General features: G+C 35.8%; 1 protein-coding gene across 7 annotated transcripts in view; it reads right to left on the reverse strand.

The window, feature by feature from the left end:
* Acaca (acetyl-CoA carboxylase alpha) overlaps positions 1-17,674 on the reverse strand; it is a 301,033-nt gene that overhangs the window by 88,618 nt on the left and 194,741 nt on the right. For all 7 annotated transcript variants that reach the window (XM_087191888.1, XM_087191890.1, XM_087191887.1 and 4 more), the window contains 6 exons: positions 12,226-12,267; positions 10,899-11,114; positions 10,008-10,163; positions 7,225-7,428; positions 2,747-2,902; positions 751-897 (listed from right to left, as the gene is read on the reverse strand). In XM_087191888.1, coding sequence (XP_087048014.1) covers positions 751-897; positions 2,747-2,902; positions 7,225-7,428; positions 10,008-10,163; positions 10,899-11,114; positions 12,226-12,267 — 921 coding nt within the window. The remainder of the gene's footprint in view (positions 1-750; positions 898-2,746; positions 2,903-7,224; positions 7,429-10,007; positions 10,164-10,898; positions 11,115-12,225; positions 12,268-17,674) is intronic.

The raw sequence follows: 17,674 nt of genomic DNA on the forward strand, positions 1-17,674 counted from the left end.
AAGGTACAAGAGTACAGAAGAGAATATGATCTTACATCATTATTAATATGTCATTATATGAAAAAGGACACCAAGGTTAGAAAATGCATTCTTGGATAACTACCAAGAAATGAGTTCTCTGTTTCTTTTATATTCAAACCTCTGGTTCTGACTGAGTCCCTAGAAGAATACATTCATCCTGCTTACAAGAGCACCAGATCAAATGAATGGAGCATGGAAAAGATATTTTAAAAAATATTTACTCAGTATGCAAGTAACTAAATGAGGAAAAAACATTAGGCAAAACAATATTTTAAATATTTCTATTATAGAAAAGTCTCAAATTTTCCAACACATACAAAAATAGAGAAAGTATTCTCATGTACCTAGCTTCAATTATCAATTCATGATAATTATTTCATGTTTCACCTATATTCTCATCTGCATGCTTCTTTATTTGAAACAAATCCTAGACATCAGGTAATTTCATCTGTAAATTATTTTAGTATGTATGTAGCAGAAAACAATACTCTTTCAAAACAATACTCTTTTAAATACTCTTTTTAAAAAATCATAATACCATTACCACATCTAAAAATTTAATGATAATTCTTTGATATCCATTCAGTGTTTTCTCACTAAAATACTTGACTAAGACAATTATGTTACCTATGCCACTTAGATCTTAATTAATACTACTTAATCACCACCCCCATAGAAGGCTGGTACCAGAAGGCACACAAATAGGGAGAGGGGGTTTCAACTACTTGCCTCATTTCCTCCTGGAAGCCTGTTCATGTGGACCAGCTGACCTTGATCATCCAACACCAGTTCAGTATATGTCAGCATGTCAGAAGGCAGAGGGGGTGATGGAAGGAATGCTTGAGTGGACATAGATTCCCAGAGTTTGATCAGGGACTAGTGGAGAAGAGAAGTTTGACTAATCAGTTACAAATACTATCTCAATACAGATAAAAATAATTACTAAGATTTGGTTAATCTGGTTTTGTTTTCTTTACAAAGTGTTCTGCAGAGAGTTTAAGCATTAGACTAAATCTTCCAATTTCCATTCTCAGTTAATATAGATTTGTAATTATTCTTTACATACCAAAAGTCAGATATTTTTCCAACAAAGTTGAACTGTTGAGTGAATCTGAATCAGCACTACAGCATTAACACTAAAGACCTAAAACTATTTCAGAAATGTTAAAATGAAGAACTAAGTAGCAGCAGCATCTCAAAAAGAAGGGAAAATTTTTTTCTAGAGAAATCTTGCAATGTAAGAAATTCTAGCTGTTATGCAAGACATGACACTCAGCTAACACAAAGAAAATCCAGGAAAGCTAGAATAAGGTTTCTACTAGAGGCTGAGGGAAGAATCCTCTTTCTAATATTTTTCATAACTACAGGCCCATACATAGGAATTACCTCACTAAGACATGTATGACTATTTATAAGTGTGTGATCAATACTGCTCAAATCTGAAAAAACAGACATACCTATCTATTTAAAAACCATTATGATTTCCATTTTGTTTTTGGTTTGTTTTGTTTTTTGTACCAGGGATAGAACTCGGGACCTTTTGCTTTCGAGACAGGCTAAATCCCCGGCCCATGATTTCCATTTCTAACCTTCTCTATAAATAAGACAAATCCTTTAAGAAGTAGGGAACTACTTCAGTTCTTTCTTCGCTTGCCTCAAAGCAATATTTAATGGTCAAATGACTCATACATACCTACATGCCCTAATCATTATGTTACATCTATTATATAGGAAAAATACCATAGAATAGGATTTCTATTTATGGCACTGATGTTGAAAAACAACTGATACTCAGTTTTCAGATTAGCAATGCTATAAGGGGGAAATACTGAAAGAAAGTAGCTATGTTTCAAGAGACAGAACTTGTAAACAAATGGTTACATAAAGGTAATGTAATCTTTTGGATTTGTGAATAACACAGGAATTACAGATAGATTATTTACAAAGTCTACATATATTACTTTATTGAAATTCAAATACAGGTGGTACTGACTAGGAGACTTGGGAAAATCCTGTACTCATAGATTTTTTTAAAAAGACAAATACAGTATTCTTTTGATACCTTATTCTTTATCTGTTGCTTTTCTGCTAGTGATATACTTTTCTTGCCTTCTATTGATGGAAGAAAAATCTGCAGCACAGAGATGATTCACCATACAGATCAAAGGAATTTATTTTCATATAGAGGATGAGATTCATAATGTCATATTTTTCATGCTAGTTTTTATTCAGCTATAATAAATCTCCCACCAAAGAACTTATACTTTAAACTGTGTAACATGAACTCTATATTCATTTGTCTATGCTATCCATATTGATTCTCATTGTATTAGCCTAGGCTATCAGCTAGAGAACTGGGTTATCCTGGAATATAAGAAAATGAGAGCTAGCATTTCATACCTTTTTTAAAAATATCCTTAACTTGAATACAGACTTAGAAAATATAAATGTAACTTCCCACACAGATCATTATAAACTACCAGCACAGGCATGTGATCTTCATTACCGTCTTCTACTCGAGAGAGACTGGTCACCAATCATGACTATCTGATACTTGAGATGGCAGTCCCCAAGTCTCCAATAAAATAGAAATGAGAGTAGTGTCAAGATATTTCCTGCCATTTGGGAATGCCCTTTACTAGTCAAAGTTGAATGTGATGGAAATTCAGGAAAACTTTGCTCCCTGGAACATGTCAGGCCCTCTATCCTTGTCAGCAAGCTTTACCTGCCGAAACATCTCTGGAATATCATATATATATGTTGTTCCTAAGGACTGAGCCTGAAATCTCTTTGACTGAAGGAGGTCTTTAGTCACATATGGAGTATTGATTAACATTCCATGTAGCGGTCCCTGTTTATCTCCATATGCCTGAAACATGATCTGCAAGAAAAAAACATAAAGGAATGGGGAGTTAAAAGATAGATGAAAAAATAAAACAGTTACCGAGAATGTTTTCTTTCCTTAAATGTTTTTCCTTTAAAAGCATTTTTGGTGGGTTGAGTAGCTGAGACATGTCTCTTAACATTTGGTTCTTGGTGCTCTTACCTCTCCACAGGTTAACCAACTCCAAAAAGATGATATGTAACCAGCTCCATACCACAGGCTACTCTCATTTTTTGATTAGTTGAAATCAACAAGAAAGCACAGTGTTAATTTCATATTCTAGAGACAGATTGATGATGCTTGCCTTCTAAAGTGCCTTGAATCCCATATACTTAGAAATGACATATATCAACTTAGTAATCTTAGAAGTCCTAGTACTTAAACTAGGAACAACTATGCACATTAAAGATAATTCTTGTTCTTCGGCCAGATCAAGGCGCTAGCAATAGCAATTCATCAAAACTTTTAGTCCACTTGATTAGAAGGTGCCTCTTAAGTATTATTCGCCACACAAAAGCTTCAAATGTTTCGGCCAAAAGAGGATTTTATCTATCCACCTAAATAATTAATTCTTATTAGCATCTAAGATGTAGCTTATAGTAAAATACTATTTATCAAATCAAACATTAAACTACATATATATTTCTCCTGTATGCTGTCTACAACTAGTGAATAACTCCTGCAATACTTATCTTGCCACATAATGAAATCACCATACCAGTTTTTAATCATTTTAACGCAAATATTTCTAGAAGAGTATTCCATACTCCATATATTTAGCTAGTTTTATTTGCTTATAAATATTAATAAGGGATGCCATTATTTCAATTCAATTAATATTTATTGAGTGCTCAGAGGTTGTATAACACTAAACTAGGCACTTTATGTATGAATACATAAAATATAGATTTCCAACACAGTGAATACAAATGGAGATTGAGATGAAAGGGTATGTGTAGTACCCACATATCTATTTGGACCTAAAATATAAGTACAAGTCTACCATTAATGAATAGATTTTCAGACCTGATATGTAGGCATAGGAATGGAATTCAGTACACTCCTAAACCCTGGGGATAGTCCAGCTAAGTGAATCTTTAGTCCTTTAGCTCAGAGGAAGAAGACTATTCTGCTGATTTATCAATCTGAGCACACTTGCCTCAGCCTGCTTAAAGACCAACAGACCACAGCTCCCAATACTTTTCCACCAATGGGAAAAGTCACCATGTGGGAGACAGAGTTACTACTGTGTTAGGAATGAAGAGTAGTTTTGCCACACTTTGGGATGAACTTAGGCTGGTCACATTTAAGAAATATAATTTCACAATGAGGAAGGGGTGTGTAAAAAGCCTATGTGAGTACATATATTGCTGCGGGATAATCACTTTGGCAAAGAGTTTGTCAGTTTCTTATAATGTTAAACATACATATACTATGAAGGAACAATTACACTCCTATGTATTTAAGAAAAATGAAAATATATCTATACAAAAATTTATAAATGTTCATAGCAGCTTTAGTTCCACTACCTCAAACTAAGAAGTCAAGCCCCAAATGTTTATCAACATGTGAATGGATAGAAAAATTTTGGTAAATCCATAAAATGGAATATTATTCAGCAATGAGAGAGACATACTCATAACCCATGTGACACAGATGAATCTGAAACAAAATAAAACGCAGAGCAAAAGAAGCCAGGACCCAAATAGCGCATATTGTCTGATTTTAATTTTATGAAATTCTACGACAGGTAGAACTAACCTACAGTGACAGAAAGCAGATCACTTGTTGCCTAACACTGGGGTTGGTGCTCTATCATTGACTGCAAAGAGAATGAGATGACTTTGTGGGGCAGAGAAGATGTTTCTATCATGACGGTGATGGCAGTTATCACGGTATATATAATTGTCAGAATGAAGCGAGTTGTTTCTAAAAAATGGGCCCACTGTATTCTATGTAAATTATACCTCAATAAAGGTGATTTTAAAATGTTATTTTTCCCTTACACTACACATTGGAAATCAATTCACATATGCAATGGATTACCCAAATCTCTTCTCCACACTATGCCTGACATCACCATTCATTACAGCCTATATCACAAAGACTATAACAAGGAAAATGGAACAAAAGGAAACCCACCCCAGTCAACCTTGCTCCTTATTGGCAGAATGAATAAATGATTATGCTAGGACAAGAAGTTGATAGTAATGGAAGCCACTGAATGAGCGGCTATCTGTGGTAGTTTCATTTTCTACTATAATGAATAGAGTAAACACTGTAAAGCATGTTTTACAAGTTCATGAAAATATGTACACATTTTATATATCAAATCAAACACTTTTCACCAGAGGCTATCAAAAGAGCTTCTCTTAGAAAACAATCTCTGGCCCACATAGTCTATTCCCTTAAAACACAGTGCTTATTTTGTGATGGTATATATCATCTACAGAGAAACTATTTATGTGGCACCTCCCATTGTTATGTAAATTTCTTGAAGATTATTTTTTATCTTTATGGCCATACTGCCTAATATACTATAGGCAGTTAATAAATATTAAACTAATGAACAAAAGAATGAATGATAGACATGGTCCTGTAGTGATTCACTAAAGAAAGGAGAAAAAATGTGGCAAATAAGCACGAAGTAGGCATTGGGAATAAGGGATCTGGGTTGGAGACTGCTCCTTCTGTTAGGAGCGCTACCAGCTCCCACTACCAGTCATGGGCTCACAAACTAGTTCCCATGCCATGATGGCTCTTGAACTCTCAGCTGAAGAAAGAGCCTAAGGAAGACTTCTTCCTTCAGGGCTCCTTCATTACGCAAGACCACTGATAAAAGGGGCTCCTCCCTCAGGTTGAGGGTGGCTAATTCATTCTTTCAGATGCCTACTGAGTGCTTATTTTGCACCAGGCATAGTACTAGACCTTGATTGGAAGCATCTGTGCTTTTTATGCTTCTGTGTCACCACTAACCAACATGAGGGAAAACTATGAGCTTTCTAATAAAAAAAAAAGTAGTTTTGAAGAACAAACATTTATCAAAAACATTAAAGTCTCAAGTGGTCATCATATTTTTCACAAGAATAGGCCTGGCTTGACGCCATTGTAGAAGGTTAATTAAAAATATCCCTACCCATGGAAAGCTTTAACTGAAAATGTCCTTAAGGTTGTCCTGAAAAACATCAAATGCAACAAAAATTATTGAATACTCTTTCTCTCGCTCACCCCTTGCGCTCTTGCGCATTCTGTTTTAACTGCTCACTTCTCATAGGATAGATATCTGTGGCCATCTAACTGGGAATCAAAGCACAAAATGAAAGGTCACTATAACAACTGTCCAAACTGAGATTTTAAAAATTCATCCTCAAAAGACTAACTAAAATGTCTTTTTCTATATCTAGTCACAGATTCAAAAGGATATAGATAAAACAAGAGATACAATCTCTTTCTGGCGCCCAAATGCACAGTACAGACTAAAACTCCTGTTTAGGTATTCTGGAGCAAGTTCATCCTTTCATCAGAAAAAATATACGTCCCAAGTTCAGACCAAAGCCCTAAAATAATACACTAGCTCTTAAAAAAGATGTGAGCAATGATGAAGCAACCTATGTCCAATAATAGCAAATGCCCCAAATATTTAGAAACTAAAGTTACAAACAGATTAAGGTTTGCTGCTTTGCTCTTATACAGATATGTAACACTCTGAATTCTTTGAAAGAAAAAGAATGTGTATAAACGAGTAACATAATGGATAAATATGATAAAGTCATTGCTTGATATTGTTTGTGTTATTATTATACTATGTTGAAATCTTCCCTTTTTTTGGGGTACTGGGGATCGAACTCAGGACCTCGTGCTTGCCAGTCAAGTGCTGTGCAGCTGAGCTACATCCCTGGCCTGAAATTTTCCTTTTTGAAGGTAGATGTTGATAACATACTCCAACAATTCTCCTTCCCTCACTTGCTGATGAATGGTCTAACTACACAGAAACTAGGAAAGATAAATCAGACCAGAGAAGACTAGATTGCTAATGCAGCCTAAAAGCCCTCTAATAAAGAGGCCTAAATTGCAGAATTATATTTGTTTACATGGCATCCGTTAGCATTCACCAGTTTGTAATAAAAGGTTGAGGGTTTCATAACATTCATAATTTAGAACACAGATAGATAGTATAAGGTAAATGAAGTTTTTCAAACTCACACAATCACTTGAGCTCAAAGAAACCAATGTAGTCTGTGAGCTTGGGTCTTCTATAACAAAGACAAGTATCCATAGGATCAACTCAGAACTCAGAGGAGCCTGCTTGACTACTGTACCTGTGCTGTCCTGGAGTCAGTTACTTCCTTGTATAGGCTGATGTCCAAGTAATAGCCAGACTCGTTTGTCAGGAAGAGGCGGATGGGAATTGCTTTTCCAGTTGGTGTCAGGCGAATGTTGATTTTCAGTTCTGCCTGGAGGACGCGCAATTTCCACAACCGGCTTCCATAGCGCATTACCATGCTCCGCACAGATTCCTCAATCTGACAGACACATCACCAAGCACAAAACTTAAATACCTTATAACTAAGACCTGTTTCAGGTCTGCCCACCTTTGGGAAATGAAGAATGGAAAAAAAGATGCTGGTTTGTAGAGATGTATACCACATATTCATTTTATAATATATGGGCAGCTAGATTTTCCCCTACTGTTGCTTAGAACAAGTCAGGGACAATTTCATACTGGTCTTGTATTGGAATGGTTTTCTCGGGCTCACAATCTACATAACTCCTTTTCCTTTCCCAATTATATTCATACTTTATATCAAAGATCTGTAATATCTAAAATTAAAAGCCACAGGATTTAAGAGAAAGCTCCAAATAAGAATAAAATCCCTAGTTATATAGCTATTAAACAGCATTTATATGCATGGTAACTATGTTTCACTGCACTTACAGGACCTTAAATCAACATAGCAATTACCACGATGAGGTTTTTTTCTATACAATTTTATTAAACTTTATAATATATGTCTCTTAGTAAATTGTACAAATTAAAGAAAGGCAATTTGTAGGTGGTGCTGGAACATTCTCTCTAAATATTACAGCTCTGAGGTTTGGTCCTTGCTAAATCCAAGTGAGATTTAAGGAGATGGGGCAGATGCACCCTAGTTTCCATAAGCTTTAAAGCAAGGTAGCTTGGTACTCAGTTCAGGGTTAGAAGAGTTATTTTAACTGAAAGGTCTTAGACATGAAAGGTGATTTTATTACTGACATAATACAGCAAAACTTTGTTTCTAATACAGCTACAAGTAGCTAAGACATATGTTTCCTTAAGCGTATTTCTTTTTTTTTCCTTCAGTACCAGGGATCAAACTTAAGACCTTGAACTTGTGAGGCAGGTGCAGTACCATTGAGCTAAATCCCCGGCACTCCTTAAGTGTATTTCTAAAATGCTTTCTCAACTTCCTCAAAAAATCTGAAAATTAGCCAGGCATGGTAGTACACACCTTTAATCTCAGCTGCTCAGGAGGCTGAGGCAGGAGGATTGCAAGTTCAAGGCCAATGTGGGCAACATAGTGAAACTCTGTGTTAAAATAAAAAATAAATAAATAAGGGCTAGGGAAGCTCAGTGCTCCCTGGGTTCAATTCTCAGTACTGAAAAACAAAACAAAACAAAAACCCTCAAAATTTTATCTAATATTCTCCTTCTCTTGTGGTTCTGCAGTACTATGTGCCACTCTGCAGTTTGTTTCTGCACTACAGAATTTTACCTTAGAATGGATTTCAAGGAGTTAACTTTTCTATTCCCATACTTGCTTTCTAACCAAGAGATATTTATCCATTATTTTCTTGAGAGGAAAAAAGCCAACAATCTCTATGTGCAGAAAATTGACAGCTAGCTACATGTGACTAGAAAAGCAGAGCCTGGGCACGTGAGTATTTAGAGTGGAAGCAAAAAGTCTGATGTTAAAAATTATCTGAAAAAAGACAAGCCAAATCTAAAACATATATAATGTTATCCAGTGTCCAGGCTTTGTTTTTTGTTTGTTTGTTTTTGGTACTGGGGATCGAACTCGGGTCTTTGCTCCTGAAAGGCAGGTGGTGGAACCGCTGAGCTAAATCCCTGGCCTAGGCTGTGTTTTAAGCCTTACAACTGCCTCAGTCCCAGAATTGTTATGAGAAATTTTTTTCTCAGGTCTGGGAATCCCGAACTCAGGACCTCGTGATTGCCAGGCAGGCACGGTGCCACTGAGCTACATCCTCGGCCTTATGAGAAATTTTTAACGTGATGAAACTTGAGTCCTGTCCTTCACTTTCCTAACAGATAAAAGTAACCCATCATTAGCTCGCAGTTTTGAAGAAAAAAGTAGAAACTGTTTCTCAGGTCTTAGTAAGTTGAAAAAACGAAAGTCCATGCCTCCAATTGATCATGAGAAAGGAAGACTGGTTATTCTATCTAAATTCCACAGTATCACGAGAGAAAGTCAGGGAGAGCAGAATCAGAGTGTAGTCTGTCTGTATTACACCTAGGATAAAAGGGCAAATAGAGAGTCTCCTTGTTTTCTTTCCTTAAGTTATATAGAATGTATTTTAGAATAGAGCCTCAAGAAGAAAATAGATGTGTTATATGTGAAACTTCTATCACTCAAATTCTCTCTTTGTAGGAAAGTACTAATGAGAAATAAGTTAGACATTTTGGGAAGGTGCCTTATCCTACTAGGGCTGCTAGGTAAGTAATATTTAGTGCACAGAAGCAATTTAGCTAAAATGCCTACTAGTGGCAAAATTAATCACTCCAGATGGAAAATCCCAGGGAATAATATAAAATATGATGGAAAATATCATGAAACTGGTACCAGTGGAGAAAGAGTTTACACTGCTTATAAACAACCAGCAAGCAAACCCCACATAACCTTTAGTTTTGAGGACTGTTCTTAATTGCTATAGCAAATTTTTGACTGTCTCAGAAACTCAGTGTAATAAGCAGTCTGAAAACATTAAAGATTAATGACTCAATCTACTAAACAAGAATACCCGTTTCCATGTCCAAGTCAGATAGGTACAAATAAATCTCTTTGCTTGTGCTTGCTAGTGCCAGGAGAGAAGCTGACAAATGTACCTTTGATGGGTCCATGATGACTGTGGGCACGAAGTTGAGGAAGATGTGGTTACAGTCAGTGCGGACATTTGTATTATTAAAAGCAACTTCTAACTCATCCATGGCTTCCAGCAGTAGCCGCTCCCCTTCATTTTGTAGATATTCAAAAGAAGCTTCCTATACAGGGGGAAAAAAAATCACCAAGATTAATGTGCTTTAATTATAATTACTTAACAGTACCTTATAAATCATAAGGAACCAGGCTAAGACATCACATTGCTCACCTTTCTCTTTAGAGTAAGTCCAGTAACCACAAGTAGCAAGAGGAAGCAAAGGCCCTGCCAGCCCTTTCTCCTGCCCCTTAGTGTATCATTTCCTACTAACAGGTGGAGATGCTAGGCATCTCCAGAGCTATAACCCCAAGAGGATTATATTTCACATATGTCAAACAGAGCTATTCAGAAAAGAAAACTATTTAGAAATGAGAAGATGAAGAAAGCCTATGACTATGGGGAGCAGTAATAGCTAACACAACAGGAAGTCCTTGCTATATATAGTCATAACCCATACCTCCAGAAAACTTTACAGTGGAGTTACCTCTTTCCTAACTTTTCTCCTTATTCTCTATCATTACTCAACTCACTGTGATTTTTCTTTTAGCATACTTTTCTTTTTCTCAAGTGAGTGCTATCATATTTCCACTACCAAGAAAAATCAGATTAAAGAAAAGTAAGACTTTATTTGGAATATTAACTTTTGGGTGAGAAATTACTCATAGACATCTGCTGGTTATTGGAGAGTAAGAAGAGAATGAGAACCTTCATTCAAACAATGAAAACCTGATTTTGAACCATGCCCATTTCCTCTGTCCGTTCCTACAGGGATAACTTCCCATTAAAGTACAGCACTTACCTTAGTGACCAGATCAGAATGTCTGATAATTGCACGAACAAAGAACCTGTAGTCTGTCACTTCTGTGCCCACTTCTACCTTGGCTGCCCCAAGATACAGGTGCATCTTGTGATTAGCACAAGGAATGGCAGTAAGGTCAAAATTTCTCATCCGGTTCAGCTCTAATTGGAAAGCCAGAGCAGGCTCCAGGTGACGATAGATACGATCCTCTTCAAACTGAGCATAAGAATCAGAAAAAAAAGGTTGGGAAGGAGCCTATTAAAGGCAGTTACAAAATTTTATTCTAATTGTGTAGGTGAAAGAGATATTTGAAAGTAGAAACAGAAGCTATGATGGGCTAATGCACAACAAAAATGAGCTACATACAAGATTACTGCTCTATTATATAAGATTAGGAGCCAAGGTGCATATTCACTTCCCAAGCTTTCAAAATTTATGGCTTCTTTTTTTGGTACCGGGGATTGAACTTGGGACCTTGAGCCTACAAGGCAAGCGACGACACCACTGAGCTAAATCCCTGGCCCTCAACATTTATGTTTTTACAAGTGGTGATGCTCTCCATTAAAAATAAAAACACAAACAAGCCAAAAACTTCAATTCCCTCAGAATTCCTAAAGTACCTAATGTCATAAAATAATTAACTACAGACTGCTTCACATTAATATCCATTTCACATGCTGATGTTTAGGGTGACTCAACTAGTCTCAAATACTTAAGGGTAGGACTCATGTCTTACCACTTAAGACACAGTACACAAAGAACATAACAGATACTTGGCTCTGGAACATACTATATCCATAGATACATAATTATGTATATATTTTTTAAAGAGTTGTATTAGTACACGTACTGTTACGTTTTACTGAAATTAAATTGTTTTTCCAGAATACATGCCAACTGATGAACAGAGACAAAAATACAATCTGGTAATAGGAAAGAAACAAAATGGCCTGGATTTTTGTATTTTAAAATTGAAAAATGTACATAAAAAATTGAATATAAATGAACTGAATATACGTGAACTATCTATAGATGAAAAGAATAATCCTACTGAGTATAATAGTCCTTTAATATCAGATCATTAGGATTGTTCTAAAGGATAGTGATAATTTTTAAAGTTACCACTTTCTTTGGGTGGCTTAAATGTTTGTTTCCTAAACCAAACTCTTTATGGAATGTGCTTTAGTTTTAAGACACATGTAAGGTAAAAGGAACAGATTAAATCAGAGAAAAGAGAACGGCAAAGATAAGTTATTCTTGGCTTTTAAGAAAAAAAATGATTTTAAAGTATAGAGGTGTTGGGATGACGGTAAGAATCAGGCCTTACCTTATCTCTTGCTCGGAACGTAAAAAATTTAGGGAATTCTCTCTGTGTTAAATAAAAGGGGAAAAATGTGTCAGTCTTTCACAGATATGACTCTTTGGGGGTAAACAAAGTATAGAAGCAGTCAAGCATCTAGAAGACAGTTTCCTAGAAAACATGCTTCTGACCTAAGCTTAATCCAAGGAATAGAAATGATCCTCTAGGTAACCATCACTTTGACCCCACTTTGAATTTGAGAATTGCCACACTATTAACCTAACTTTGTATCTACCCTCCCACAAGGAAAAAAAAACAACGTATATTTTTCATCTTTCAAGGGGGATGCTTCCTGAGTGCTCCTCTTGGATTAACCTGGCAAATAAAACCAATATAGCCTTAATTGGTAGTCACTGCAATAATAGTTACTGGACTGATTTACCAAGTTTCTCCTTAAAAAAACTCTTAAAATGTAAACTGAACAGACACTATAGAATAGTGATGGCGAAGGGCTTTCAATCATAACAAACAGCCAGCTAAGCTGCAGCATACATGCCAAAGGTTCTCTACTTCTATAGAATTTTTCTTGTGTGTTTTTCTTCCATTCACATTCATTCTCAAGTCAATAATTTCAAGGGTTTAAATGACATTTTGAGACAAAGAAAATATTATATGCTATTTTGATTGCTTCCACTCTTATGTAAAGGAAAGAAAGGGGTAGAACCGATAAACTTGTAATCATTAGGTCTTACTGCTCTTTTGCAGAACATTACAAAAGCAAGCAACCAATTTACTCGAACCTTATTAATTAACAAAGATGAATTCAATTAGCAGAGTTCATTAGTTTCTGAAATTTAACTTATTAACACCAAATACCCCTGTTTGTTGGATGGGAAGCTCTACTGGCAGTGCTGGAATCAAGTCATTACTATTTGCCTCTATAGGAGGTTTCATTAGGCATCTTCTTCATTATGAGTGCAATATAATCAAACACTTATTGGTACAAGGCAGAGACCAGGACTAGCTGCCTCCATACTCAACGGGGTTTAGAAACCATGGACTCAAAGCGTGGACTCAAAATCTTCTAGGTGGCAGGCATTCTCATGTGTTGTCCCATTAAACACTCTCAATAACCTCTCATGGGAGGAATTACGACCCCCATTTTACAGATGAGCAAACCTTGGTTCAAGTGATATGCCCAAGATCGTAAAGCCAGAAATAAACTTCCATTTCTCTAATGTCAGAGCCCATGCCATTTTACTTCTGGAGTACAGGGTATTATCTTTCTATTCTTGTTATAATCCAAATCCCTTAGAGGACTTCTCTTTGGATGGGGGAAGGGACCAAAAATTAAGACTTTAAGGGAAAAAAGCAGAAAGTAACCCCAAAAATCATGCTGAAACTTTTGGTTTAAGAATTTACTAAAAACTTCTTGAATATTTTCCACAGGTGTTATACCTCACCCTCACCTTGCATAGTTAATAAACAGTTTTACATTTTCTTTGGTACTTAAATATAAAAATAATTTTAACAGACTTCTAGGAATTCATTTACCAAATCCAGGGAAATCCTTTGACCAGAGTTGGGGTCTTTAAAAGCCTTTGAAAGTGTATTTTACACAGGACTGATGTGTTCCAAATAATGCTCTGATGCATTCCCCTTCCCTGCCCCAGTGACAGTAGAGCACATGGGGATAACTTCCAGGTTAAGCAGGAAGACAATCAGTATACCGTCAGTAGATCTATGCCCACAGCTTTATATAATCTAAGTTTTGGTTTTATTCTTAGTCTAGTTTTCAGAGTATCACTTAAAAAGTAACACATTGCAAAGTAGTAAAATCTTTATATGGAACTCTGAAAGAAAAGTGAAGGAAAGTGATAATGCAAATTTTAAGCATAAACTTTTCTATTCAACCCAAACTTTTACTAGCTAATTAGTGAAAATATTTCATTGTTATAACATTTACTCAGTTATGTACATTGTATCATTTTCCTAACCAAAAAATGCTTTCTTTTCCTCTATACCAATTAAAGAAATGTATAGTAAAAAGCATGAAAAGCAGTCTAAATGGAAATACTTTTGTTACAAATAAGGAAAGAGACTAACTCTTGGTGGAGAATGAACTATCTGTAGTAAAAAGACTGAGCAACCACCACCAATTTAAAAAAAATCACTTTGATCAAGGTTAGCTGAGAAAAGGTATCATGAGATGATATAACTAAACTTTTTTCTTTAACTTCTGAGTAAATGTTTAACTCCACAGTAAAATTCATAACTTAAATATTCAACATTCAGAAGAGATGATAAGAGAATCTGTGAAATGGGAAAGTAGGACCATCACGCGATTCTTTGGGAGACCAGAAGACTGAAGACTTTTATATAAAGTCATCTCCTTTGGCATTCAAAAAAAAACAGTCACAGGAAACAGAAAAGAAGAAATTCAAAAATCTGATACCTTGATCTTAGTAAATTCCTTCATCTCAAACCTCATCTTCATGCTGCCAACTTTTCCACAGCATTCATGCTTATTCCATCACTAATGTAATTGCTTTCCAGGCATTCTACTAGTGTTGTGGGCAAATATCATAATTGAATGTACACAAAGAAAAACCCTCTTAGTGTTCTGGTACCAAAAACAAAAGAATGAAACATTTCTCAGGAAGAAATTATACCCCTGCTGTGCTCTAATCAGCCAACCATCATCAAAGACAATCAAAATAATTTGCCTAAATTAGCCAATCAAGACACCCTGCAAATCAGAGAATGTGAAAACCTGCAACAGAAAACATCATAGCTGATTATGATACTAATAATCGTGTTAAAAACCTAATGAGATGAAGAAATTGGGAGCTTGCTGGTGCAATTCTCTTTTACCTCAACGTGCTGAGAACTAATTATATAGACTGTAATTAAAACAAAAACCCAAACAAAACCTTCTGAAAACTAATAGTTTGTCCACCAGCAAATAGAACTACATTTAAAAATCAGAAAGAGAGAAAAGAAAATAGAAAAGAAAGTGAACTAATCATGATAGCTTCATTTTAGTGAGTTCTTTCCTCAAGGCCCAAATAATCCAAAACATTTAATTTTAGAGTGGGAGCCACTCATACAACAATCACCTTGAGAGAACAGTAGCAATTTTTAAAATCTCATAAAATCTTAGATGCAAGAAATGAAAACATTTTATTAATAGATTCAAAACTGACTTAGACTCTCATCAGATTTTGGACCTGATTTTTTTTTTCAGTGAGGGGAAAAGGGGAAAGAAATCTTGAAAATACCCATTTTAGTATCTAAAAATCTTGGCTAAAAAAAATGCAGAAAGCTTAAAAAAGAAAAAAAGCATCCCAATTAGCACTTTCTGCTGCATTTTTTGGAATTCCAGATCTGAAATGTGAGTGAAATAACAAAGGGTAAATTGGTGAATTTTAACCAACATAAAACTCTAGAAATGCAGCTTAGAGAGCCGCAAAATTTCAAGGAGCTTCTTTTTTATGCTTTTAAGGTATTTTTAAGTACAAAGAATATATTTACAAAGATAGATTTATTTTTCCTCAAACTTCTTTTTAAATATCAATTTTAAGCAGTTATTCAAGACCTATCATGGGTACTTGATTTAAGTAGACGGTTAAGGAAACGAATTCAACACTGAATCTTTGTACTGCTGGTGAACACTGCTGTCTCAAAACAGGTCTCCATGTACTATCAAGAAACTAAGGTAACAACAGATCTATCTGTGGCCAGCTTTCTGGGGACTACAGTAATTGCACAATGAAGTATTGGAGATGTTTATAGGCTTCACCCGCATCTGAATAAACAACTCCCAGTGTACATACTCTCTAGGAACCTCTCCTCTGGCCTTCACTTGTCTTGTTCTGGTTCAGATGCAGTCTGAGAGACCCACAATTACAAAACATAACAGCTTGCTTTACTTCACACCAACCAATGTTGTTCTTCAACAAAACTTGGTAACCTTCCTTCAAGTGCACATTCTCTCTTCTATTCAGTAATGTAGGGATTTCACAGTGTAGAACAGGGGAGGCTGCATATATCACAGTGGATTACCAAGAAGCCCAAGAGATCAAGGGATTCATCTCTAACACTCCTAGAAAGCTTCCTCTTTTTCACACTACACTAACTATGGGCCAAGCACACATCGGATGACACGACAGAGGCTAAGCATCCTTCGTGAATGGCAAGCAACCACCAACAGAATAACTTAGCAGCACCATGACAGTAAACCCTGGATATGTACAATTTCTGCTAAGACTTCTTGGCTATTTTAGATCCTGGATGGGGTTTAGTAATAGTTGCCCTTGCCCCCTGTGAAACCACTAATAATTTCTAAAAAGCCCAAAATAAAAGCACTCCAATTCCCCAGCAATTCAATTCTTTAAAACAAATCCATCCCAAACCTACACCTTAATGTTCTCTATGCTCCAAATCAGCCTTTCTTACACTTATGACAAATCAAATCACTGGATAATTTTGCTGATTTCCCACTTGATGTTACTATAAAATAGGAACCAGACAATGATTCCCAGGGAAGGCTCCCTGCTGGCCTAATTTCCTAGCAGATTTTGTCTATACATGTCCTCACTCATCCTAAATTCAGAATATCAGGATAGTAGGTAGAAAAAAAACTGTTTGAAAGCCATTAGATATACTCTAGGACATGACATAGATTAAAAGTTTTTTTAAAAATGTGTTTCACATCTAAAATTAGTGAGATCTAATAATTTTGGCTTTTTAAATTTTTTAGTGGGGTTGGGGATGTAGCTCAGTGGCACCATGCCTGCCTGGCAAGCACAAGGTCCTGAGTTTGATCCCTGGTACCAGAAAAAAAAATTTTTTTAGTGAAAGGTTTTATTTCATCATGGAACTCTTACTATAGGAAACCAGTGAGCATGCTACAGATGTGAAGACTTGGTCTGCAACATTAGTAAAAAGGAAAACAATTTTACAAATTCAGCATCACTCTCCAGAATAACAGAATAATATAATTCCAAAGCCAAATACTCAAAAAAGCATACTAGCATTTAAGAATCTAACCTACCCCAACACTCCTCCAAATACCTATGCCTGGTTCTGGCATGTCTATCTGATCAGCATCTACCCCAGCCAGTGTTTATTTGTAGGCTCTCATATTCTATCCCCAAGTATCAATTTTATTCTCTAAGCTTCCGATTTTTCTTCCTAAAGCCCCAGGGTTCTCTTTAAGCTCCTCATACTTCTCCACTGACTCCAGTTTCCTATTTAAAGTTATTGATTTATATATATTTGCACTCTGCTTGATTTCCTGACATCAATAACACAAGGGAGTTGTGTAGCCCACAACATTTCCTAAAGCTTTTCAGAAAATCTTAGCTCTTTAGCTGGCAGGGTGGACTGTTGTTTCTGTATAGACTAGATCAGCAAGGTGAACTGTATGAGGGAAAACAAAATGTCAAGTGCTAGAGACCTAATAAACAAAAGG

The sequence above is a fragment of the Heterocephalus glaber genome, unplaced genomic scaffold (assembly GCF_053883595.1).
Source record: "Heterocephalus glaber isolate CG9 unplaced genomic scaffold, H.glaber_assembly_v1.0 deba00001564, whole genome shotgun sequence".
Lineage (NCBI taxonomy): Eukaryota > Metazoa > Chordata > Mammalia > Rodentia > Bathyergidae > Heterocephalus > Heterocephalus glaber.